General features: G+C 39.2%; 1 protein-coding gene across 4 annotated transcripts in view; it reads right to left on the reverse strand.

Annotated features, from left to right (window-relative positions):
- Positions 1-26054, reverse strand: part of LOC110533514 (opioid-binding protein/cell adhesion molecule) — a 345653-nt gene that overhangs the window by 90619 nt on the left and 228980 nt on the right. For all 4 annotated transcript variants that reach the window (XM_021617800.2, XM_036989916.1, XM_036989918.1 and 1 more), the window contains one exon: positions 3436-3671. In XM_021617800.2, coding sequence (XP_021473475.1) covers positions 3436-3671 — 236 coding nt within the window. The remainder of the gene's footprint in view (positions 1-3435; positions 3672-26054) is intronic.

Raw genomic sequence — 26054 nt, forward strand, 5'->3', positions numbered from 1 at the left:
TTGAGAAACAAGTTAGAATGACTAAGAATTTTTAAGATATAATAACTAATAGAGATTCCAGGTTGAAAAGTATGGATGAAGGTTACAGCTATAACATTTTATTAAGAAACAGAAGTGAATGTTATGAAATTCTGACAAAACTTTGCTTCCTATAAAGTCTGGCTTTTCTGTGAATGTGGCATTGATGTCTTGTGAATACAAACTGTGATTCTCTCACTTCTCTCAGTTTTAAATGGTTGAGAGACAATTGTAGTCAAATGCTGCTTCTGCAACGATCAAATGACCTTGGTCCCCTTATAAAACCCTATTACAATGCTTCTTTGTGTTCTCTACAAAATTAAAAGCTCAAAGTTTGAGGCAAAATCCAAGTTTAAGGTTTCTGTCTGGGGCTCCTGTACATTCTCCTTCATTACTTGTCCCCTATTGAATTACTTCTAATCAATATCACAGATGGATGTTTTGGAAGTGCATGCAGTTTTCGGAAAGATATGGTTTTCCAGTTGGCTTCATTCTAAACCAAAATAGATGCAGTTTTGACATTACAGCAATATCCAAGCAGATCATAATCCAAAACATCCATTTGCAGAAATACATGTGTTTTACTGTAACTCTGCATAAGGTATACAGTAATTGTAGAGAGACGAGAACAATTCTACTCCTATTTCTTCCTTGTGTTGTATAAGTAGGCAGGAAGGCAGAGAAATCAGTGCCGTGCCGTTTTGAGCTTGCAGGAGAGAAATGTGATAGCATTTTTTTGTGAAGCATTTCATGGCTAAACACAGCATGAAATATTAAAGGCTGAGGTGCAGTGAAGGGCTGCCGTGCTGTGTTGGTTTCCATGAACCCATGAGTCACCTTCGCTCTCACACAGCAATTCTCAAGAGTGCTGCTCTCCAGGAGAAGTCTCTTTGGATCTAACAATAAAAGCACCTGACAAATTCAGCCATGTTGTACACACCAACTTAAGAGTTGTGCAGTATCTTAGAGGGTCACGTTTAGGAAAATTAAAAGTGAAGGAAAAAGTCTCATCATAAAACATGGAGTGTTGTTTTTTTAATCTGATTTCTTGTGTGAGTTTTTCTTTCTTTATCCTAGACCAAACACCTTTACAATCTAATAGTGACGTGTGCGAAAATATGATGAGGAAGAATTAAAATCAGTCCGTGCAAAAAGCTTCCACTTCTAAACCACAATAAATCAAATAAAATTTGATTTGTCACATGCACCAAATACAGCAGGTGTAGAATTAACCGTGAAATGCTTGCTTATGAGCCTTTCTCAACGATGCAGAGTAAAAAAAAACATATACGCCACCGTTCAAATGTTTGGGGTCACTTAGAAATCTCCTTGTTTTTGAACGAAAAACTCATTTTTTGTCCATTAAAATAACATCAAATTGATCAGAAATACAGTGTAGACATTGTTTATGTTATAAAATGAATATTGTAGCTGGAAACAGAGGCCTACTGTCAGCAATCATGACTCCTGTGTTCCAATGGCACATTGTGTTAGCTAATCCAAGTTTGTTATTTTAAAAGGCTAAATGATCATTAGAAAACCCGTTGGTAATTATGTTAGCACAGCTGAAAACTGTTGTCCTGATTAAAGAAGCAATAAAACTGGCTTGACCTCTTGCTCAGTTGTGCACTGGGGCCTCCCACTCCTCTTGCTATTCTGGTTACAGACAGTTTGTGCTGTTCAATGAAGGGAGTAGTACACAGTGTTGGACGAGATCTTCAGTTTCTTGGCAATTTCTCGCAAGGAATAGCCTGCATTTCTCAGAACAAGACTCGGCTGACGAGTTTCAGACGAAAGTCTTTGTTTCTGGCCATTTTGAGCCTGTAATCAAACCCACAAATGCTGATTCTCCAGATACTCAATTAGTCTAAAGAAGGCCTGTTTTATTGCTTCTTTAATCAGAACAAGAGTTTCCAGCTGTGCTAACATAACTGCAAACAGGTTTTCTAATGATATATTAGCCTTTTAAAATGATAAACTTTGATTAGCTAACACAACGTGCCTTTGGAACACAGGAGTGATGGTTGCTGATAATGGGCCTCTGTACGCCTATGTAGAAATTCCATTAAATATCAGCCGTTTACAGCTACAATAGTCATTTACAACATTAACAATGTCTACACAGTATTTCTGATCAATTTGATGTTATTTTAATGGACCAAAAAATTGTTCTTCTTTAAAAAACAAGGACATTTCTATGTGACCCCAAACTTTTGAGCGGTAGTGTATATATTAATACAAGGAATAAAATACACAAGAATGGAGCTATATACAGGGAGTACCAGATCAATGTGCAGGGGTATGAGGTATTTGAGGTAGATATGCACATGAAGGCAAGGTAAAGTGACTAGGCATCAGGATAGATAATAATAAGAGTAAAATAAAGTACAGAGTAGCAGCAGCATGTAATAAATTAATGACATATTATGAAGAGTAATTATACAGAGTAGCCGGAATTCCTTCCAATGATCTGTTAATTACAGTTTGGAATAATGATTTAAGTACAGTAATTTGTTCTGTGTTCACAGACTGAACTATTTTTATATATATAAAGCCGCTGCTAATTTTTAAAGTAAATAATTGCCTTTTTTTTTTTTTTTTTTCCAGTAATTAGTGTCAGGGCTAAATTCAATAGGTTAATGAGTAACAGATTGTTTTCTTAGAAAAAAGTTGCATTTTCAAATAAGACAATAAAGAACCCTTGGGGACTCTGTTGCGCAAGAAATAGACATTGCCAAATGTCTAATGTCAATTATTTTATGATTACATGCATACTGTCGTTTGTTGTGGCATTAGTCCCATTCTGAATGCAAGATCTTACATTATAAAAACCTGTCTAGTCCGTAGTTAATCTTGTTCAGTTTTAATTAAACGTCAAATGAGTGTGTCTACATGATCTGTACCACTAAAGCCGACAAAAGGACAGTGGTGCTAATTGTTTTTGGAAACTGAGCGAGAAGAAAATTGAGTTCACTGTAAATGATAACAAAAGTCCAGGTATCGACAGCTGATTTAGTAAGCCCTTGCACTGAAACGGGGCCACGGTATTCTCCAACTTGCTGTGTCCCCAAATCAATATCTATCAACGATCTGAAATTAAACCTAGATTAAATCCCAATTTCATCTCAGGGAATCACGTTTGGCAAGTTTCAGATAATTAGATCATCCTGGCGAAGGCGACTAAGAAGTTTTCCTTCTCTCTATCTCTCATGCCTTCCCACTGGTTAAGTCAAAACAATCACAGTCCCGATTTTGAAATATAGCATCTGTAAACTTAACACTAAAGTCAGTCAGACTACCAAGCAAAGACAGTGATATCAATTCAGCCCTATGCGTCTAGAAGGAAAATTGACAAATCACAAACCACAAGTGAACTATGTAAATGGACAGAATCTGAGAGAAGAAGAAGTGCAGTACCTTGAACGATGAGATGCACTTTGGATGATTTGGGTTTGTTGCTTGTGAGGATGGAGCACACGTAGGGCCCCTCGTCGTGTACATTCACATTCTGGATCTTTATGCTGTACTCTGTCACGGGTGTGTTGTCCATTCGGACCACTCGAGGGTCCAGAGACCACTTGTCAGCCCCCGCGTAGAGAATGGTGGTGCGGTTGAGCCAAGCCACCCGCGATACCTTGCTATCCACAGTACATCTGTGAGGAAAACAGAAATAACAGAGAGAGGATGAGTGTTATGCAATTCCAGCATAGTTTTACAGTGTTCTATTGTGTCCATTCTGTTGTGAAGCACAATCGAGTGATGGTTGAGTGATGTCTGACCGACCAAATCAAATGTTATTTTTCACATGCGCCGAATACACCTTACAGTGAAATGCTTACTTAAAAGCCCTTAACCAACAATGCAGTTTTAAGAAAAGAAAAAAAAAGTAAGAGATAAGAATAACAAATCATTAAAGAGCAACAGTAAATAGCAATAACGGGGCTATATACAGGGGGTACTGGTACATAGTCAATGTGTCAATGTGCAGGGGCACCGGTGGAGAGGTAATTGAGGAAATTATGTACATGTAGGTAGAGTTATTAAAGTGGCTATGCATAGATAATAACAGAGTAGCAGCAGCGTGGGGGGGGGGGGGGGGGGGGCAATGCAAATAGTCTGGGTAGCCACTTGATTAGCTGTTCAGGAGTCTTATGGCTTGGGGGGGGTAGAGCCTCTTGGACCTAGACTTGGCGCTCCGGTACCGCTTGCCGTGCGGTAGGAGAGAGGGCAGTCTATGACTAGGGTGGCTGGAGTCTTTGACTATTTTTAGGGCCTACCTCTGACACTGCCTGGTATAGAGGTCCTGGATGGCAGGAAGCTTGACACCGGTGAAGTACTTGGCCGTACGCACTACCCTCTGTAGTGCCTTGCGGTCAGAGGCCGAGCAGTTGCCATACCAGGCAGTGATGCAACCCGTCAGGATGCTCTCGATGGTGCAGCTGATGCTGCTATTGTGTGACGATGTGGCTTTTGTATGAAGTTTTTGATCAAGTAAGACCTCAGGATTTCTATTACAATATAGGTTAGGAGTGTTCTTCAATACTGTTGCTGGGGACCCACATGATGTACAGGCGTTTGTTCCAGACCAATAGCAACACATCTGATTCAACTAACCACCATGCCCTTGAGCATTTCAATCAAGTATGTTAGCACTGTAATGGAACAACAGCCTGTCCCCAGGACCTTGATAACATAACTGACTACTTTGAGCTCTCCCCGAGTACCCCAACTGCACACATTTATGTTGTAGCCCCAGACAAAAACACCTGAGGTCGAGTGATGAGGTGTGTTCAGTTCACTTGATGATCGTTTGCTACGTTGCGCAACGGTTTGTACTAAACGCGCTCCGGTACCGCTTACCGTGCGGTAGCAGAGAGAACTGTCTATGACTTGGGTGACTGGAGTCAAAGACTTCCTCTGACACCGCCTAGTATATAGGTCCTGGACGGCAGGAAGCTTGGCTTCAGTGATGTATTGAGCCGTACGCACTACCCTATGTAGAGCTTTATGGTCGGATGCTGAGCAGTTACCATACCAGGTGGTGATGCAAATGGTCCGGATGCTTTCGATGGTGCAGCTGTAGAACTTTTTTGAGGATCTGAGGAACCATGCCAAATGTTTTCAATCTCCTGAGGGGGAAACGGTGTTATTGTGCCCTCTTCTTGACTGTCTTGGAGTGTTTGGACCATGATAGCTAAAAAAAAATAGATTAGGGAGTGGATCAGCTTTAAAATTACAGATAGATTGTTGTTTCCATCAATGTAATTGGTCTGCATAATTTCCAATCCACCATATATTTTTGGGGTGAATATATATATATATATACATAAACATCCATACACACACACACACACACACACGTGTGTGTGTGAAAGCATCAGCCAATACACATATTGGCTGTATATATATATAAAAATATATATATATATATATAATATATATATGCCCCAAAAATATATGGTGGATTGGAAATGATGCAGACAATTACATTGATGGAAACAACAATCTATCCGTGTATATATACACAGATACATACACATACCATGATAATTTGTTGGTGATGTGGACACCAAGGAACTTGACACTCTTGACACGCTCCACTACAGCCCCGTCGATGTTAATGGGGGACAGTTCAGCTCTCCTTTTCCACGATCATCTCATTTGTCTTGCTCACATTGAGGGAGAGGTTGTTGTCCTGGCACCACACTGCAAGGTCTCTGACCTCCTCCTTATAGGCTGTTTCATCGTTGTCAGTGATCAGGCCTACCACTGTTGGGTCATCAGTAAACTTAATGATGGTGTTGGAGTCGTGCTTGGCAATGCAGTCGTGGGTGAACACGGAGTACAGGAGGGGACTAAGCACGCACCCGAGGGGCCGCGGTGTTGACGATCAGTGTGGCAGATGTGTTGTTGCCTACCATTACCACCTGGGGGCGGCCCGTCAGGAAGTCCAGGATCCAGTTGCAGAGGGAGGTGTTTAGTCCCAGGGTCCTTAGCTTAGTGTTGAGCTTTGTGGGCACAATGGTGTTGAACGCTGAGCTGTAGTCAATGAACAGCATTCTCACATAGAATGTGTCCAGGTGGGAAAGGGCAGTGTGGAGTGTGATTGAGGTTGCGTCATTTGTGGATCTCTTGGGGTGGTATGCGAATTGGAGTGGGTCTAGTTTTCTTGCTCTATCATACTGGGCACATAGCATGAGAGATACACAGATTAAATGAAAACACTAGCACTGCAAACACTCAGAACAAAGAGAGCATTAGTGCCTGGACTTTGCAGTCTCCCTCTTCAAGCTCCCCTTCCGAGACTGGCTGCCTGTTGAGAACAAGTGACAGGCTGAACCTCCCACAGCAACCACATCCTCAATATTCCACACACCAGAATTCAGTATTTTAGTCTATGATTGCCATGTGAGTTTACAAAAAATCTGTGAAAATAAAATAATGATTAACTGTACCAAAAAAACATCAAAGTTTATGTATTAAAAATCTTAAATATTGCCATGTTGGTTTTCACAGCTGTTTCACAAGGTGTTCATTATTGTACATTAAGGTATCCTTTGATGGTATTTATTTGTTTCACATTGTTCATTGTTGTATCCTAGGACCTACAATAGATACGTATATATTCAACCACAAAGGTGTACTAATGAGCTATGCGAGAGAAGAAAATGAATCATAATAGAGGACTACTGAAATTACATTATTATTCTATTCACTCTGTCAATTAGGTTAGTATTGTGGAGTAACTACTATGTTGATCCATCGTCAGTTTTCTCCTATCACAGCCATTAAACACTAGCTGTTTTAATGCCCATTGGCCTCATGGGGAAATCCCTGAGTGGTTTCCTTCCTCCCCGGCAACTAAGTTAGGAAGGACGCCTGTAGCTTTGTAGCGACTGCATGTATTGATACACCATCCAAAATGTAATTAATAACATCACCATGCTCAAAGGGATATTGAATGACCCCTTTTCGTTTTACCCATCTACCAATAGGTGCCCTACTTTGCGAGGCATTGGAAAACCTCCCTGGTCTTTGTGGTTGAATCTGTGTTTGAAATCCACTGCTCGACTGAGGGACCATACAGATAATTGTATCGGTGGGGTACAGAGATGTTAAAATTATGTTAAACACTATTATTGAAAACAGAGTGAGTCCATGCTACTTATTATGCGTCTTGTTTAGCACATTTTTACTCCTGAACTTATTTAGGCTTCCCATAACAAAGGCGTTGAATACTTATTGACACAAGACATTTAAGCTTTTATTTTTGTATTAATTTGTACACATTTAGAAAACATAATTCCACTTTGACATTATGGGGTTTTGTATGTAGGCCAGCGACAATACATCTCGATTTAATCCATTTTAAATTCAGGCTGTAACACAACAAAATGTTGAGGTGTGTGAATACTTTCTGGAGGCACTGTACATTAGCATCTATTTTCATACATTCAGTGTGTCTATTGATTGGTGGTAATATTTGGCTTATGAATTGATTTTATGCACACTCAACACCAAATGACATACATGAGGCTCATTAGAAATGATTCAAGCATTCCATGGAAACAAAATGTATGCTTAGTATTTTGCTAATTTATTCTGTCACAATTATCATGATACATTGATTTAAATGTCAGCACCTGTGCTAAATTTCAATTTACAATGAGAATGTGCGCCAAGTCCGATTTGCATATCCTTGGCATTCTCCAGTAGGCATGCTTTGTGGAAAATTCCAGTCAAACCATTTATTTGAAAAAGAGAGAAGCCTCAACTGATTTCTCTCTGAGTCCCCAAGAGAACTGGTGGTAACAAACATGTGATTTGTATTCAGGACAGATTATTGGATCCTAACCTCTTTGCCTAACCTTCAATCCAATGAACTTCAGTGGAGGAATATCATAATGCTCATAATACCAATTCGACTTCCAGCGCATACCAAACGGGGACAAGGAAGAGCGAGTCTCCGTGGGCATATATCAAAACTATTGGAGAACTGTACAATTTGTGATGCAAATCTAAGACTAATGGTTAACGTGAGTGACTGAGTTCTTCAAAAAAGTATTACCGAAGGAAAAGAGAAACAACAATATTCAACAGTAAAACAAAAAAAGTTATATTCATGACAAAAGACCAATAACCTTTGCTCTGTCCAGCAATACAGCCTATTGGAGTGTTTTAGTTCAGTGACCCTTTGTTCGCTTTGCAACAAAGAGGAAAGCTTGCCTTAAAGGTTGTTTTGAAAGATTGGTTGTGCTTTTCTTTATCTGACATGATAAATAACTTACCATGGATTGCCTTATGATCTGTAAATGGTCATACCATCAACACTACCCGCTACATTCATTAGTCAACTACCTCTCCTTGGCATGCAGTTACTAGGTTGTCTTAGTAATCAATGTTCACATGTCTTTCATTAAGTTAAAGAAGACCGATTAGATGGACAGAGAGAACAGTATAAATCCTCCCGCTTCCCTTAAACCAGTTACTACTACCTTTGCTGTAAAAGTTTGTTTCTTGTTGCAGTTGACAACAAAAGCCTAGTGGTTAGAGCGTTGGGCTAGTAACCGAAAGGTTGCATGTTCAAATCCCCAAACTGACAAGGTACAAATCTGTCGTTCTGCCCCTGAACAAGGCAGTTAACACACTGTTCCTAGGCCGTCATTGAAAATAAGAATTTGTTCTTAACTGACTTGCCTAGTTAAATAAAGGTAAAATAAAATAAAAACTGGCAGTAAGTTGAATATCTACAGAGCAGAGATGTCCAACACTGGTCCTGGAGAGCTACTGATGCCTTCAGTCTGGACCATGATGAGTTTAATCCCTCTTCTTGTAATTTAAATACTATAACCACTCAAGTAATAAAATATTTTGACTGAAATACTTACAGGAACATCACATATTTGTTGTTAATCTAAATAACGGAAATAATGTTAAATCACATCACACTGTGACCACTTTTGTCATGAAAATAGTGCTCTATTAATATTCATCATTGTTCCATGAGAAGGTCACGCGTGGTTGTGGCATGTGTATTACTTTTACTCCAAAAACAAGGCAGAAAAATAATACAACAAATAATTATGATGAATTATTCATTAGGTATTCATTTATTCAAGAGAAAGGTCAGCAGTGTTGAATGTGTACACAGTCTCGCTGCATGTTACTGTATTATCACAATTAATGATAGGGAATCTATGATAGCTGTCAGAGCCACTTGTAACCCGGTGTCAAGGCTTTTGCTTCACAATGGTGGGTGTCAATGTGAATCGCTGATAGCACAAACCGTTAGCTTTAACTGTGTTCACCACATTCAATCATTATTTCAACAGGATTAAATGGCTGTTACCAGGGTAAAACATGGAGATGTCAAAAGTGTATGGAATGTTTGTAACACAACAAATAACCCATAGTTTGGGAGTATTCTGAGCTTTAAACATTTAAATAAATGTTGCAAAAATATGCAAATATCGCTTAGTTCAGATCACATGATTCCAGTACAGGCCAGGTAGTACAATGCCTAGTTGAATTATGTTTCTGATGAACTACAGTACGAGTGCAAACCCTAGCAAACCCCTCCTTCACAGAAAAATTCAGACACATCACAAGGTCAAAAGAGGAAAGCTAGCCCTTAAAGAGTAGTTCACTATTTTACAACTTGATGTTAGATGGTTCCTCGCCCTGAAAGTAGTCTATGGGCCAGCAGAAGTGTAGGCAATGTATTGGAACTAGAGGTTGACCGATTAATCGGAATGGCCGATTAATTAGGGCCTATTTCAAGTTTTCATAACAACCGGAAATCTGTATTTTTGGGTGCCGATGTGCCGATTATTTTTTTAGATATATTTTTTTTACACCTTTATTTAATCTTTATTTAACGAGGCAAGTCAGTTAAGAACACATTCTTATTTTCAATGACGGCCTAGGAACGGTGGGTTAACTGCCTCATTCAGGGGCAGAAAGAAAGACTTTCACTTTGTCAGCCCAGGGGATCCAATCTTGCAACCTTACAGTTAACTAGTCCAACGCAATAACGACCTGCCTCTCTCTTGTTGCATTCCACAAGGAGACTGCCTGTTACGCGAATGCAGTAAGCCAAGGTAAGTTGCTAGCTAGCATTAAACTTCTCTAATAAAAAACAATCATAATCACTAGTTAACTACACGTTTGATGATATTACTAGATATTATCTAGCGTGTCCTGCGTTGCATATAATCTGACTGAGCATTGATGTATAATATTAAGTTAAAACAAGTGTTCATTCAGTATTGTTGTAATTGTCGTTATTACAAATAAAAATGTTATTTTTATTTTTAAATTGGCCGATGAATCGGTATCGGCTTTTTTGGTCCTCCAATAATTGGTATCGGATTTGAAAAGTCATAATCGGTTGACCTCTAATTGGAACCATTGACAACCACAAAATTAAGCAGTTCTCAATGATACCAAACACTCTGACGTCGCTTGGCAATGACTGCATTCACAAACAAAAGTCTTCCCTCCCTTTTTCCCTCTGCTTTCCTCAGCTCACACCCTCTTGTTTCTAAAATAACTGTCATTTTGAGATTGTGTTTCGACTGCTGCAGTGAGGACAGCCATGTCTGTACGCCATCCAGTGTTGCTGCCTCTCCATTCGTCCCTAATGACTACAGTATGCGCTCTTACACCATAAATCCTTTTAACTGGAGCGGACATCCAGCAGGTTTTTACTGAGCCTATCAATTCTGTATCCAGAGGCCTCCATCAAAAACATGGCGGTGAACTCGAGCAAACCTCCATGTGTCCCTTGATAATAAGTGTTACTTATTGTGCCCTCAACTCTTCATTCAGGAATCAAGGCTGAGACAGATACTTATAGAGAGCTCGCCTACTGCCACAGAGACCAAGTCGAACTTGGACACACACAGTTAAATAAACAGCCAACAAAATCATCTGTTCCAGGGGGACATTGAAAGGTGATAGATACCGCAGAATAACGAGTTGATAAAAAGTAGGGGAGTGATGTCTGTGCTTCAACGGTGTTTGCAGAAACCAGAAGGCCACTGTTTTGCACCCCAAGCAACATTCTCATTATTGACTACGTGGGCTGGGCTCTTGCCTTGGCCTCTAATTGTGAGGCCACATTGCCATCGTACACCCTGAGCTAACAAAGTGTCAGCCACCTGAGTGGGGGGATATTTAATAGAATAACAACTATTCTGCTCGAGATTCCATATCACCATCCAACAGACAGACGCCATATTTACAGTATACAAAATCATCCTTAACTCTTCCGTTCATCTAATAATCATATAAGTTATATTAGACACCGTACAGTATTTACTTTAATTCATACGTTATGCATTAAACAGTAAAACCCAGTAAGTTATGCAGTAGAGAACATTAAACTACAATTGAGCAAAGCTCCATGGGAGTACTTTGGTCTGGTACATCACTTAATGATGTCTTTCATGGTTTAATGATAGTGAGTTGAATTAAATACAATAACATTCATGTACTGTGTTTTTCCTTGAGAGAGCTGCAGGGAGAGAAATATTTAGAAATATTAACAATTAACATTCTATGAACCAGGATATTTAAATGTACTGTTTGTTGGCATGGCCACTCATTGATTCAACAGACAAAAAAATTGCCTAAATTGACACCCTTAATCATTACGGGAACACAGCATGTGGTCGGTCTTGAGTTGCCAGCGACAATAGTAGAAGCAATTGTTCAAAAACGCAGGTCTTACTTATGTAAATATTACAAGCAAATACTATCCGAATCGGTTTTGTGCTGCAATCACCTAAGTCTTAAAATGACCTAAAATGAACTCCAATGGCAATATATGGCAATAGAACTCCAATGGAAATAGTTAGTTAAATAGTTAACCAATTTCTGTATTTAACCTTTATGCACTAATCTCTTTTGACATATCACATACAGTGCCTTCAGAATGTATTCATACCCCTTGACTTAGTCCACATTTTGTCGTGTTATAGCCTGAATAGAAAGCCACTCCAGTGTAGATTTGGCCTTGTGTTTTAGGTTATTGTCCTGCTGAAAGGTGAATGTGTCTCCCAGTGTCTGGTCGAAAGCAGACTGAACCAGTTTTTCCTCTAGGGTTTTTCCTGGGTTTAGCTCCATTTCATAAATTCTTTATCCTGAAAAAGTCCCCAGTCCTTAACGATATACTATAACGTGATGCAGCCACGTGTTTTGAAATATGGAGAGTGGGACTTAGTAATATATTTGAGGCAAATTCAATACAACATAACACTTTGTATTCAGGTCAAAAAGTTTTTTGCAATATTACTTTAATGCCTTGTTGCAAACAGGATGCATGTTTTGGAATATGTTTCATTCTGTAGAGGCTTCCTTCTTTTCACTCTGTCAATTAGGTTAGTATTGTGGAGTCGGTAACTGTTTTAAAGTCACCACTGGCCTCGGTGAAATTCCTGAGCTGTTTCCTTCCTCTCTGGCAACTGAGTTAGGAAGGACGCCTGTATATTTTGTAATGACTGTGTGTACTGATCCAAAGTGTAATCAGTACCCGCAAAACACAAGCCTCAATGTCAGCAGTGAAGAGGCGACTCCGGGATGCTGGCCTTCTAGGCAGAGTTGCAAAGAAAAAGCCATATCTCAGACTGGCCAATAAAAATAAAAGATTAAGATGGGCAAAAGAACACAGACACTGGACAGAGGAACTCTGCCTAGAAGGCGAGCATCACGGAGTCATCTCTTCACTGTTGACATTGAGACTGGTGTTTTGCGGGTACTATTTAATGAAGCTGCCAGTTGAGGACTTATGAGAAATCTGTTTCTCAAACTAGACACTCAAATGTACTTGTCCTCTTGCTCAGTTGTGCACTGGGGCCTCCCACTCCTCTTTCTATTCTGGTTAGAGCCAGTTTTTGCTGTTCTGTGAAGGGAGTAGTACACAGTGTTGTATGAGATCTTTGGTTTCTTGGCAATTTCTCGCAAAGAATAACCTTCATTTCTCAGAACAAGAATAGACTGACGAGTTTTAAAAGAAGGTCTTTGTTTCTGGCCATTTTGAGCCTGTAATCAAACCCACAAATGCTGATGCTCCAGATACTCAACTAGACTAAAGATGGCCAGTTTGATTACTTCTTTAATCAGAACAACAGTTCTCAGTTGTGCTAACATAATTGCAAAAGGGTTTTCTAATGATCAATTAGCCTTTTAAAATTATAAACTTGGATTAGCTAACGCAACATGCCATTGGAACACAGGAGTGATGGTTGCTGATAATGGGCCTCTGTACGCCTATGTAGATATTCAATTAAATATCAGCCATTTCCAGCTACAATAGTCATTTACAGCATTAACAATGTCTACACTGTATTTCTGATCAATTTTATGTTATTTTAATGAACAAAACAAATTGCTTTTCTTTCAAAAACAAGGACATTTCTAAGTGAACCCAAACTTTTGAACAGTAGGCTATATATATATATATATATATATATATATATATATATATATATATATATATATATATATATATATATGTATGTATATATATATACACATACCTTTGTCATATATATCTTTGAAATTATGTGTATAAAAGTACCATGTATGTAGTATGCAAAATGTAATATGTAAAATGTATGTATGTATACGTAACAAAAAAAAATAATTAAAACAAGAAATATATATTTTTGTCCTCGGAAGAGGGGGATATATTTGTTACTTGTATTTTTTCCTTGTCTTATTATTTTTCTATTAATTCGTTATTTTTCTATTTTTTTCTCTGCATTGTTGGGAAGCAAGCGTTTCACTCTTAGTCTACTACACCAGTTGTTTATGAAGCATGTGAACTCCAATGGCAACGCAACACTGTAGTGTAAAATGACCTGTCAAACTGTCCATTTACATTTCCTTTTGTTACATGGTTTTAGTACGTTATAAAGTCATATTACGCTTCAATGGTGTTTACTATGGAATTCTAAGCTGTAAATCAGTGTCTCTTACTCCTACAATATTGTTCCATCCTGATTTGAAAATCCGACTAGACAGCAGCATCAATTTGTGGTAATTTGCTTGCGAATAGACAGCATGAACTGATTTTTACAAAATGTTTAGACTGATTTCGGTGTCCTCACATTTTCATTTCCCTTGTGCCACTTTAATGTCAAGTTGCGGAACCTCCTTGCAGTTTAAACTTCCCAAACTGATTGACTTCAGCATGCTTCAGTAGGTTAATAGCACTACTGGGAAATCTAAATTGTTGAACATTATTAATGGCCAAATGCAGATCCAATTTGGAGAGGTCTTGAATAGATAACAAATAAAATAGAGAACCAACCTGGCACAGCAGTGGCATAAAACGTTAGGGTGCAAGCAAACATATTTGGTTGATAAAGATATAAATACCTTGTTGCTAGCATTATTATTATTATTATTATTGATGGGATATTGCTTCATAGCAACATCTTATGTGAAACCCAATGTAAAAAAAAAAGAAGAGGAATCTGGTCATTGAGAGTTACATATCTAGAAAACAACTCCAACACCTTAACATTTAAAAATAACAACATCACTATCAGGGATAATAACGAGAGTTATCCCAATTATATGTATCTGCAGGACATGGATACTGACAGCTGGAAATATGGTAATATTAGGAACAGGATGCATTAGAAAGATCTCCATTTACCTGCAAAAAAAGACGGAGTCAGACAAACAATGTCTTCCAGAGCCTCAGATCCTCTCTCACTAAATATCCTTGTACAAGAAATGTTTTCACTCCAGTACAATGAGTGTCCCTTTAATTGTTAATCATTAACATGATGTTGGAGAAATCTTTAAGCATAAGCCTCCGTCTCTGTCGGGCATGTTAAAAAGCTACATGTTTTCTCAAAATGATGTGTACTAGCCTTCTTCTTATTTATATGTGGACTACGGATCTAAGATATGGATAGTGGACTACGGATCTAAGATATGGATAGGTCACCAAGTCGCAGCAGAATACTTTTAGTGATTGCAGATCATTGTCAGGAGCCCAGGCTGCTCCAAGAGCCCCAGCAAAGAGATAAATGATAGCCTGGCTCTAGTTGCTAGGTGGATTGATGACCGTCATTACATTGGCTGCAACGTACGGTAGCAACTTTGTTGGGCTCCCTCAGACAAGAGAGACATATAAATGATCTCACAACTATCTGGCGAGACAAACATGATGGAGCCTGGGCTGTGTCTGAAAACATTACTAACCATCAAATCCTTGCTTCCTACATCCTTGTTTCCTTAATTCCTCTCAAAAGTCATTGGAGGAAAGGATCGAAAGTACCTCACTGGGACCACCTCTTCCAATGAGCTTTGAGAGGAATTAAGGAAACAAGGACAGAGGAAACAAGGATAATGTTTTTAGACACAGCCTGTCGGTCTTTGTAAGGGGAAGTTATAACATAGCCAGACAAAACAATGACAAAAAACAATCAGGTTAAATTAAATAGCAGTTTGCTAATCGAGAGCCTTCAATTCTGTTTAAAATAATTAGCTAATGTCAGAGTGGCTAATTACCAGCCCTGTCTATTGTAATATGTATTGAGGAGGAGGCAATGACAAGAGGTGCTTTAAAACATCAATACTCATTGTGAGCTTGATTTGGGCATTAGTTTGAACTGTAATTATAGTGTACCTGTGATTATCTCTGAACTCCCTGTGTTGGTCTGTAGCAGGCATTCCCAAACTGGGGGGTACGTGCAATGCCGTCGGGGGTACGCCAAATAAAAAAATGATTCACATTTCTAAAAAATAAATAAATATAATAATCTTCACATTTTGAAACAATACATTTATATTTTCCAACGGGGCTATACATTTGGGTTAGGTTTTTTTCTCATCTGAGCAGCCTCGTTTCACTGCCAAAAATAAAATTAAACCATCTAGTGTTCAGCGAAATAACAACACAATGTCAAATACAGGTAGCCTAGTCAAATAATTGACATCCGTTAACCGTTAACCGTTACTCTCTCAGCCAAATGTAGCTGCGGCTCATGTTGGTATCTGTACTGATGGCGCAAAAGCCATGACAGGGAGACATAGTGGAGTGGTAACGTTTGCGCAAGCAGTTTCTCCCGACGCCACTTTGGTACACTGCTGCATACACCGAGAGGTTCTTGCTGCCAAGGGAATGGCTGATAGCTTGAAAGAATTTTGGACATTACAGTGAAAATTGTTAACTTTGTTAAAACAAGGCCCCTGAACTCTCGTGTATTTTCTGCACTATGCAATGATATGGGCAGCGACCATGTAACGCTTTTACAACATATAGAACTGCGCTGGTTATCAAAGGGCAAAGTATTGACACGTTTTTTTTTTTTTTAAATTGAGAGACAATCTTAGTTTTATTTACTGACTATAATTTTCACTTGTCTGACCACGAGTTTCTCACACGACTGGCCTATCTGGGTGATGTTTTTTCTCGCCTGAATGATCTGAAACTAGGATTACAGGGACTCTCTGCAACTATATTCAATGTGCGGGACAAACACACAGGTCTTTCCTTCATTGTATGTTTTTTTGTGTGCAAATGAACTCAAGCTGACGGACAATGTCAAATGTGATATAGCGAAGCACCTGAGTGAGTTGGGTGCACAATTATGCAGGTACTTATTCAAAACAGAAGACAAAAACAACTGGATTTGTTATCCCATTCATGCTTTGCCGCCAGTCCACTTACCGATATCTGAACAAGAGAGCATCATCGAAATTGCAACAAGAGGTTCTGTGAAAATTGAATTCAATCAGAAGCCACTAGCATATTTCTGGATTGGGCTGCGCTCAGATTATCCTGCCTTGGGAAATCGCGCTGTTAAGACACTGATGCCCTTTGCAACCACGTACTTATGGGAAAGTGGTTTCTCGGCCCTCACTAGCATGAAAACTAAATACAGGCACAGACTGTGTGTGGAAAATTATTTAAGACTGAGACTCCGTTATGTGCACCCTTTCAAGCACACCTTTCTCATTAACCTGTGGTGAGTTATTCACAATTTCGATGAACAAATAAGGTTTTATATGTAAAATGGTTAAATAAAGAGCAAAATTATTAATTATTATTATATTATTATTTGTGCCCTGGTCCTATAAGAGCTCTTTGTCACTTCCCACAAGCCGGTTTGTGACAAAAACTCACACTCATTCTTATGTTTAATAAATGTATATGTGTGCCATGCTTACAATTATGGCAAAAAACAACATTTGAAAGTGTGCTGACCCTGGTGCTAGAAGGGGTACGCAGCTGGAGGTTGAATGTTTGAAGAGGTACGGGACTATAAAAAGTTTGGGAACCACTGCTTTAGAGCATGACCCCAGAGTGTAGGGAACAGAGATTCTGTTTTCCATTACCAAACACAATACAACACACTAGACAAAAGCACACGGTTTCAATAGTAAACAGACACTAACTTCTTGGTGACTGGGGGGCAGTATTGAGTAGCTTGGATGAATAAGTTGCCCAGAGTAAACTGCCTGCTACTCAGCCATAAAATCTAGAATATGCATATAATCAGTATATTTGGATAGAAAAGACTCTGAAGTTTCTAAAACTGTTTGAATGATGTCTGTGAGTATAACAGAACTCATACCTACGTGTCTGGTTAGACTGTAAACTCTCCTTCCAGACTCACATCAAACATCTCCAATCCAAAGTTAAATCAAAATTGGCTTCCTATTTCGCAACAAAGCCTCCTTCACTCATGCTGCCAAACATACCCTTGTAAAACTGACCATCCTACCGATCCTCGACTTCGGCGACGTCATTTACAGAATAGCCTCCAATACCCTACTCAACAAATTGGATGCAGTCCATCACAGTGCCATCCGTTTTGTCACCAAAGGCCCATATACTACCCACCACTGCGAACTGTACGCTCTCGTTGGCTGGCCCTCGCTTCATACTCGTCGCCAAACCCACCGACTCCAGGTCATCTACAAGACCCTGCCAGGTAAAGTCCCCCTTATCTCACCTCGCTGGTCACCATAGCAGCACCCACCTGTAGCACACGCTCCAGCAAGTATATCTCTATGGTCAAACCCCAAAACCAATTCTTACTTTGGCCGTCTCTCCTTCCAGTTCTCTGCTGCCAATGACTGGAACGAACTACAAAAATCTCTGAAGCTGGAAACACGTATCCCTCTCACTAGCTTTAAGCACCAGCTGTCAGAGCAGCTCACAGATTTCTGCACCTGTACATAGCCTATCTATAATTTAGCCCAAACAACTACGTCTTCCCCTACTGTATTTATTTATTTATTTATTTTGCTCCTTTGTACCCCCATTATTTCTATCTCTACTTTGCACATTCTTCCACTGCAAATCAACCATTCGTGTTGATTATTATTTTTTATTTTTTTACTTGCTATATTGTATTTACTTCGCCACCATGGCCATTTTTGCCTTTACCTCCCTTATCTCCTCATTTGCTCACATTGCATATAGACTTATTATTCTACTATATTATTGACTGTATGTTTGTTTTACTCCATGTGTAACTCTGTGTTGTTGTACCTGTCAAACTGCTTTGCTTTATCTTAGCCAGGTCGCAATTGTAAATGAGAACTTGTTCTCAACTTGCCTACCTGGTTAAATAAAGGTGAAATAAATAAAATAAATAAAGAAATATGGCAGGCGAAAACCTGAGAAACAATCCAACCAGGAAGTGGGAAATATGAGGTTGGTCGTTTTTCAACTCATTCCCTATTGAAGAAACAGTGGGATATTGGTCATGTTGCACTTCCTAAGGCTTCCACTAGATGTCAACAGTCTTTAGAAACTTGTTTGAGGTTTCTACTGAAAAGGAGGGGCTCATAAGGGCTCTTTGAGTCAGTGGTCTGGCAGAGTGCCACAAACTCATGACGCTCGTTCACGTGAGAGGTAGCTCGTGTTCCATTGCTTTTCTACAGACAAAGGAATCCTCCGGTTGGAACATTATTGAAGATTTATGTTAAAAACATCCTAAAGATTGATTCTATACATCGTTTGACATGTTTCTACGGACTGTAACGGAACTTTTTGACATTTTGTCTGCTCCTAGTGAATGCGCTTCATGACTTTGGATTTAGCTATTTGGAAGTAGCTATTTGGACATAAATGGACATTATCGAACAAATCAAACATTTATTGTGGAACTGGGATTCCTGGGAGTGCATTCTGATGAAGATCATCAAAGGTAAGTGAATATTTATAATGCTATTTCTGACTAATGTTGACTACACAACATGGCGGATATCTCTTTGGCTGGTTTGGTCTCTGTTGTTTATCTAAAAGTTCCATGTATAATAGTTGTATCTTTTATCAATGTTTATTATGAGTATTTCTGTGAATTGATGTGGCTCTCTGCAAAATTACTGTATGTTTTGGAACAATAACACGCCAATGTAAAATGAGATTTTTGGATATAATATGCACTTTATCGAACAAAACATACATGAAGTCCTATGAGTGTCATCTGATGAAGATCATCAAAGGTTAGTGATTCATTTTATCGATATTTCTGCTTTTTGTGACTCCTCTCTTTGGCTGGAAAAATGGCTGTGTTTTTCTGTGACTTGGTGGTGACCTAACATAATTGTTTGTCGTGCTTTCGCTGTAAAGCCTTTTTGAAATCAGACACTGTGGCTGGATTAACGAGAATTGTTTCTTTAAAATGGTGTAAAATACTTGTATGCTTGAGGAATTTTAATTATGAGATTTTTGTTGTTTTGAATTTGGCGCCCTGCACTTTCACTGGCTGTTGGTGGGGTGGGACACTTCCGTCCCGAATATCCCAGAAAGGTTAAGGGTGGTCAAACCATGCATTACTACTTCAGGGCAAATGCCTTCTGAAGGTGAAGGTAACTGGCTTGTGGACTCTGAAAACAGAGCATCATTTTTAGTCCAAAGCAATGGTTTGTTTTAAAAGGTCTGTTCATAACTTCATCTGTGTACTATTTATGATAGAAGTAGGATTATTATATTCACTATACTGTATTTTCTATAATAAAAAATATTAAGTTGAAATTAAACAGAGTTGTGATTTTATTACAGAACCCTTCTTTCTCAAGGATGAATTATGGAGTGCCCTTTCCTAATTATGTAGAGTGAACACATGACACTGAGCATAACGACAGTGTCATTTGTCAAGTCCCGGACAAATCTAGTCCAATGGAAAATACTAGATATGTGCTCCACTGGTGGGCTGTCTGTAGGGAATACAGCTGAATGAGGAATTTTACAAGTGAAGCAAGAAAACCATCAAATCTTCAATACACCTTTTCACAGAATGATTGGCTTTTCTTGTAATGTGAAAATGGCAGTCCAATCCTAGTTCCCTCTAGATCTGTCAACAAAAGAAGGGGGTTTGAATTATCTTGTACGATATATCAAGCTATGAGGCCATGTGGGGGCTTTGAGTCTGTTTTGCTATACATGATGGCTAACTAAAACCTGTTTATGTTGAAGTGCTGGTCGAAGAAGTAGAATGTTTGTGTATGTTATAATATTTATATAGGTCAGGATTCAAACCTGCTACTTCACTATGGACAAAATCCTTAATTAGGATTTGGCTCTTATACAGTATGTGCACCCTCTAGTTCAGGGTTATTCAACTCTTACACTAAAAAGTCTGGAGCCTGCTGTTTTTCTGTTCTATCTGATAATTAATTGCACACACCTGGTGTCAAAGGTCTAAATCAGTCCCTGATTAGAGGGGAACAATGAAAAAATGCAGTGGAACTGGCTTTGAGGTCCAGAGTTGAGTTTAAGGGCTCTAGTTGCTAGCTTAGTGATTTGCTAGCTCTGTTACTTGCTAGTTGCTATCTAATTTACTTGCTAGTTCCTAGCTTAAAGGCTAGCAGACAGACCAGCCAGCTAACATCTGTTTTCAGGGTTCAGCTATTGCATTATCATCACAATAGACCAATGACAATCAAACCTCACAACCTTCACCTTTCTGTATTCTTACATAATGTGACAATCCATATATCTTGTCCTCAAACAGATGAAAATGTATTCAGGTATTTGTGATGATAGGAATTTGACAAAGAGAGATTAATTTTGTCACAAACATCTATAAACAGTCTATATTGGGTTTTGAAATTAGCCATCCTGGCAAAGCACGGAACACAATGGCTCTCCAGAATAAGCAGATAGTAAGTAGCTTTGGGATTTTCATGGCTCATGTGCACAATGGCTGCGTTCACACAGGCAGCCCAATTCTGATATTTTTTTCCCTAATTGGTATTTTGACCAATCAGATCAGCTCTGAAAAAGATCTGAAGTGATTGGTCAAAAGACCAATTAGTGCAAAAAATATCAGAATTGGCCTGCCTGTGCAAACGCAGCCATGGGGGCTCACAATATCCCAGTCTTTGAGCATCATAAGAATATGCTTTGACGCACGCCTGAAAAAGCAGCAGAAAAAAAGCATCTTAAGCATCCAAAAATGATTAACTATATGTAATGATAAAACATCTATTCAGCTGTGCCTTTAATTCAATGAAACTGTTTTTCACTGTTCAGCTACTGTAATTAACCAATTCCAGCTACATTGTGTACTGGAATCCCCCGCACTGCTCCAAAGCAAACTGAGAGTTTCAAGTGTAACCATTTTGTTTTTCCTTTCTCGCTGCTAGAAAATGGGGTCTCTGTTGTGTTTCACCAACATTGCTTAATGATTCTTAACTAAAACAGAAAGTTACAATGTCTGGAATTAAGGAGAAGCTGAACCAAGATTCAATGTGATTTAGATTATACATACACTGCTGGTGCTTGATTCTAATCTGCTTACATTTCATTGGCTGTCTGGGACTACTGATGCAGTAAATCTTCAAATAGCCTTGAAGAGTCATTGAATGTGTACTTAAACAAACCAATTGTATTTTTAGTTCCATGTGTACAGTTTTCAAGTCAAAATCTGTACCTAGTGTCAAGGTATAAGAATAAACTTTAAGGCTCATATATATATATATATATACAGTGTTTTTGGAAAGTATTCAGACCACTTCCCTTTTTCCACATTTTGTTACGTTACTCTAAAATGGATTACATTTGAATAAATCCTCTACACATGAATCTACACACAATACCCCATAATGACAAAGCAAAAACAGCTTTTAGAGATGTTGCAAATGTATCAAAAATAAAACTAATTGAAAAAGATGATTTACATAAGTATTCAGGCCCTTTGCTATGAGACTCGAAATTGAGCTCAGATGCATCCTGGTTCCATTGAAACTTGATTGGAGTCCACCTGTGGTAAATTCACTGAATTGGACATGAATGGAAAGGCACACACCTGTAAATATAAGGTCCCACAGTTGTCAGAGCAAAAGTCAAGACATGAGGTCAAAGGATTTGTCGTTAGAGCTCCAAGATAGGATTGTGTCAATGCACAGATCTGGGAAAGGGTACCAAAACATGTATGCAGCATTGCAGGTCCCCAAGAACACAGTGGCCTCAATCATTCTTAAATGGAAGAAGTTTGGAATCACCAAGACTCTTCCTATTGCTGGCAGCCTGGCCAAACTGGGCAATCGGGGGAGAAGGGCCTTGGTCAGGGACATGACTCTGACAGACCTCAAGAGATCCTCTGTGGAGATAGGAGAACCTTTCAGAAGGATAACCAATTCTTGTTGCACTCCATCAAGCAGGCCTTTACGGTAGAGTGGCCAGAAGGAAGCCGCTCCTCAGTAAATGGCACATAACAGCTCGCTTGGAGTTTGCCAAAAGGCACCTAACTCTCTCAGACCATGAGAAACAAGATTCTGTATACCTCCGGCCCTTCTTTGGACACCTTGTTAACTAACCTACAGACGAGCTTCAGTGCCATACAACTCTCCTTGTGTGGCCTCCAACTGCTCTTAAATGCACGTAAAACTAAATGCATGCTCTTCATGCTCTGCATGCTCCGATCGCTGCCCGCACCTGCCCGCCTGTGCAGCATCACTACTCTGGACGGTTCTGACTTAGAATATGTGGACAACTACAAATACCTAGGTGTCTGGCTAGACTGTAAACTCTCCTTCCAGACTCACATTAAGCATCTCCAATCCAAAATTAAATCTAGAATCGGCTTCCTATTTAGCAACAAAGCATCCTTCACTCATGCTGCCAAACATACCCTCGTAAAACGGACCATCCTACCGATTCTCGACTTCGGTGATGTCATTTCAATGTCATTTCCAAAAAAGTCTCCAACACTACTCAACAAATTGGATGCAGTCTATCACAGTGCCATCCATTTTGTCACCAAAGCCCCATATACTACCCACCACTGCGACCTGCTCATTGGCTGGCACTCGCTTCATACTCGTCGCCAAACCTACTGGCTCCAGGTCATCTACAGGGTAGCCTAGTGGTTAGAGCGTTAGACTAGTAACCGGAAGGTTGCAAGTTCAAACCCCTGAGCTGACAAAGTACAAATCTGTCATTCTGTCCCTGAACAAGGAACCCACTGTTCCTAGGCTGTCATTGAAAATAAGAATATGTTCTTAACTGACTTGCCTGGTTAAATAAAATTAAAAAGTCTCTGCTAGGTAAAGACCTGCCTTCTCAGCTCACTGGTCACCATAGCAGCACCAACCCATAGCACTTGCTCCAGCAGGTATATCTCACTGGTCACCCCCAAAGCCAATTCTTACTTTGGCCACCTTTCCTTCCAGGTCTCTAACACTAATGACTGGAACGACCTGCAAAACTCACTGAAGCTGGAGACTCATATCTCCCTCACTAGCTTTAAGCACCAGCTGTCAGAGCAGATCACTGCACCTATACATAGCCCATCCAACTACCTCATCCCCATACTGTATTTATTTATCTTGCTCCTTTGCACCCCAGTATCTCTACTTGCACATTCATCTTCTGCACATCTACCATTCCAGTGTTTAATTGCTATATTGTAATTACATCGCCACCATGGCCTATTTATTGCCTTGCCTCCCTTATCCTACCTCGTTTGCACACACTGTATATAGACTTTTTCTACTGTATTATTGACTGTATGTTTGTTTATTCCATGTGTAACTCTGTGTTGTTGTATGTTTTGAAATGCTTTGCTTTATCTTGGCCAGGTCGCAATTTTAAATGAGAACTTGTTCTCAACTAGCCTACATTGTTAAATAAAGATGAAATAAATCCAAATTTAAAAATGTAAAATCTGGTCTGATGAAATCAAGATTGAACTCTTTGGCCTGAATGCCAAGCGTCACATCTGGGGGAAACATGACACCACCCCTACGGTGAAGCATGGTGGTGGCAGCAGCACGCTGTGGGGATGTTTTTCATCAGCAGGGATTGGGAGATTAGTCAGGCTCAAGGAAAGATGAACGGAGCAAAGTACAGAGAGATCCTTGATGAAAACCTGCTCCAGAGCGCTCAGGATCTCAGACTGGGGTGAAGGTTCACCTTCCAACAGGACAATGACTCTAAGCACACAGCCAAGTCAATGCAGGAGTGGCCTTGGGACAAGTCTCAATGTCCTTAAGTGACCCAGTCAGAGCCCGTACTTGAACCCGATCAAACATCTTTTTAGAGACCTGAAAATAACTGTGCAGCGACGCTCCCCATCCAACCTGACAGAGCTTGAGATGATCTGCAGAGAAGAATGGGAGAAACTTCCCAAATACAGGTGTGTCAAACTTGTAGCATCATACCCAAGAAGATTCAAGGCTGTAATCGCTGCCAAAGGTGCTTCAACAAAGTACTGAGTAAAGGGTCTGAATACTTATGTAAATGTCATATTTCAGTTTTTTTATTTTATAAAATTGGCAAAAAAAATCTAAAAACCTGTTTTTTCTTTGTCATTATGGGGTATTGAGTGTAGATTGATGAGGGGGAAAAAACAATTTAATCAATTTTAGAAGGAAGCTGTAATGTAACAACATGTGGAATAAGTCAAGGGGTCTGAATACTTTCCAAATGCAGTGTATATCTTGTCTAAATGACCTACAGTAGAGCAATGATCATGAGAGCATCTACTGTAGATACAGTGTATGTGCTAAAGATGGAATCCACTGTAGGGGAAACAGCGCCACAGACCGAACCAAGGCCATTTACATTTTTGTAATAATAATCCATTGGATTTGATTGGCATTTTTTATTGGTGCTCCAAGTACTTTAAATTGTACGGAGAAAATCACCTCATCCACGACCAATATGCAACACCCACCAGCCATGGCATCCTTTTTGAGCTATCACATTGGAGAGGTGCAAAACAGTGTGGTTACTGCTGCCACTGATAGTTCAAATTAGATACATAATTGGTAACCACAATGGTATAAAAGTTCACAAAACAAAGCTGTCAAAACAGCTTAGATGGTGGACACAGAGCTATACTGTATGACTTTCTACTGAGTCAATATTTTGCTGGCTTGCCACCACTGCTGAATGCAGCCTATTGTTTGTTATTGCTCTGGGGTCTCGTCTATGCTTCATTCAGATTGGTGTCATGCAACTGCATGGCCACACCAATATATACACAATACATTTGCATACTGTATACAGTATCTAATCCTGACCGTGTAAAACAGTGGTATCCAAATTATTATTATATATCCACTACCGTTCAAAAGTTTGGGGTCACATAGAAATGTCCTTGTTTTTGAAAGAAAATGAAAAAAATTGTCCATTAAAATATAATAGATCAGAAATACAGTGTAGACATTGTTAATGTTGTAAATGACTATTGTAGCTGGAAACGGCTGATATTCCATAAAATATCTACATAGGCATACAGAGAGGCCCATTATCAGCAACGATCACTCCTGTGTTCCAATTGCACGGTGAGTTAGCTAATCCAAATGTATGTTATCTCCAGCATGCAACAATTTTTTTTTTAAATGCACCACAACATGAAATGTACACAGTACTTCCAATTGCAACATCATTACTTTGTTTTTACCACACAACCAGTGATCTAAAGTTTAAATAATATTTTACACAAAATTCTATGAATGCGATAGCAACAAAAAGCAAGCTGTAGAATAAAACAAAAAGTCCACTCACCATTATGATTATCCTTTAAAAACGAAATCCATTCTATTGT

The sequence above is a fragment of the Oncorhynchus mykiss genome, chromosome 10 (assembly GCF_013265735.2).
Source record: "Oncorhynchus mykiss isolate Arlee chromosome 10, USDA_OmykA_1.1, whole genome shotgun sequence".
NCBI classification, from domain to species: Eukaryota; Metazoa; Chordata; class Actinopteri; order Salmoniformes; family Salmonidae; genus Oncorhynchus; species Oncorhynchus mykiss.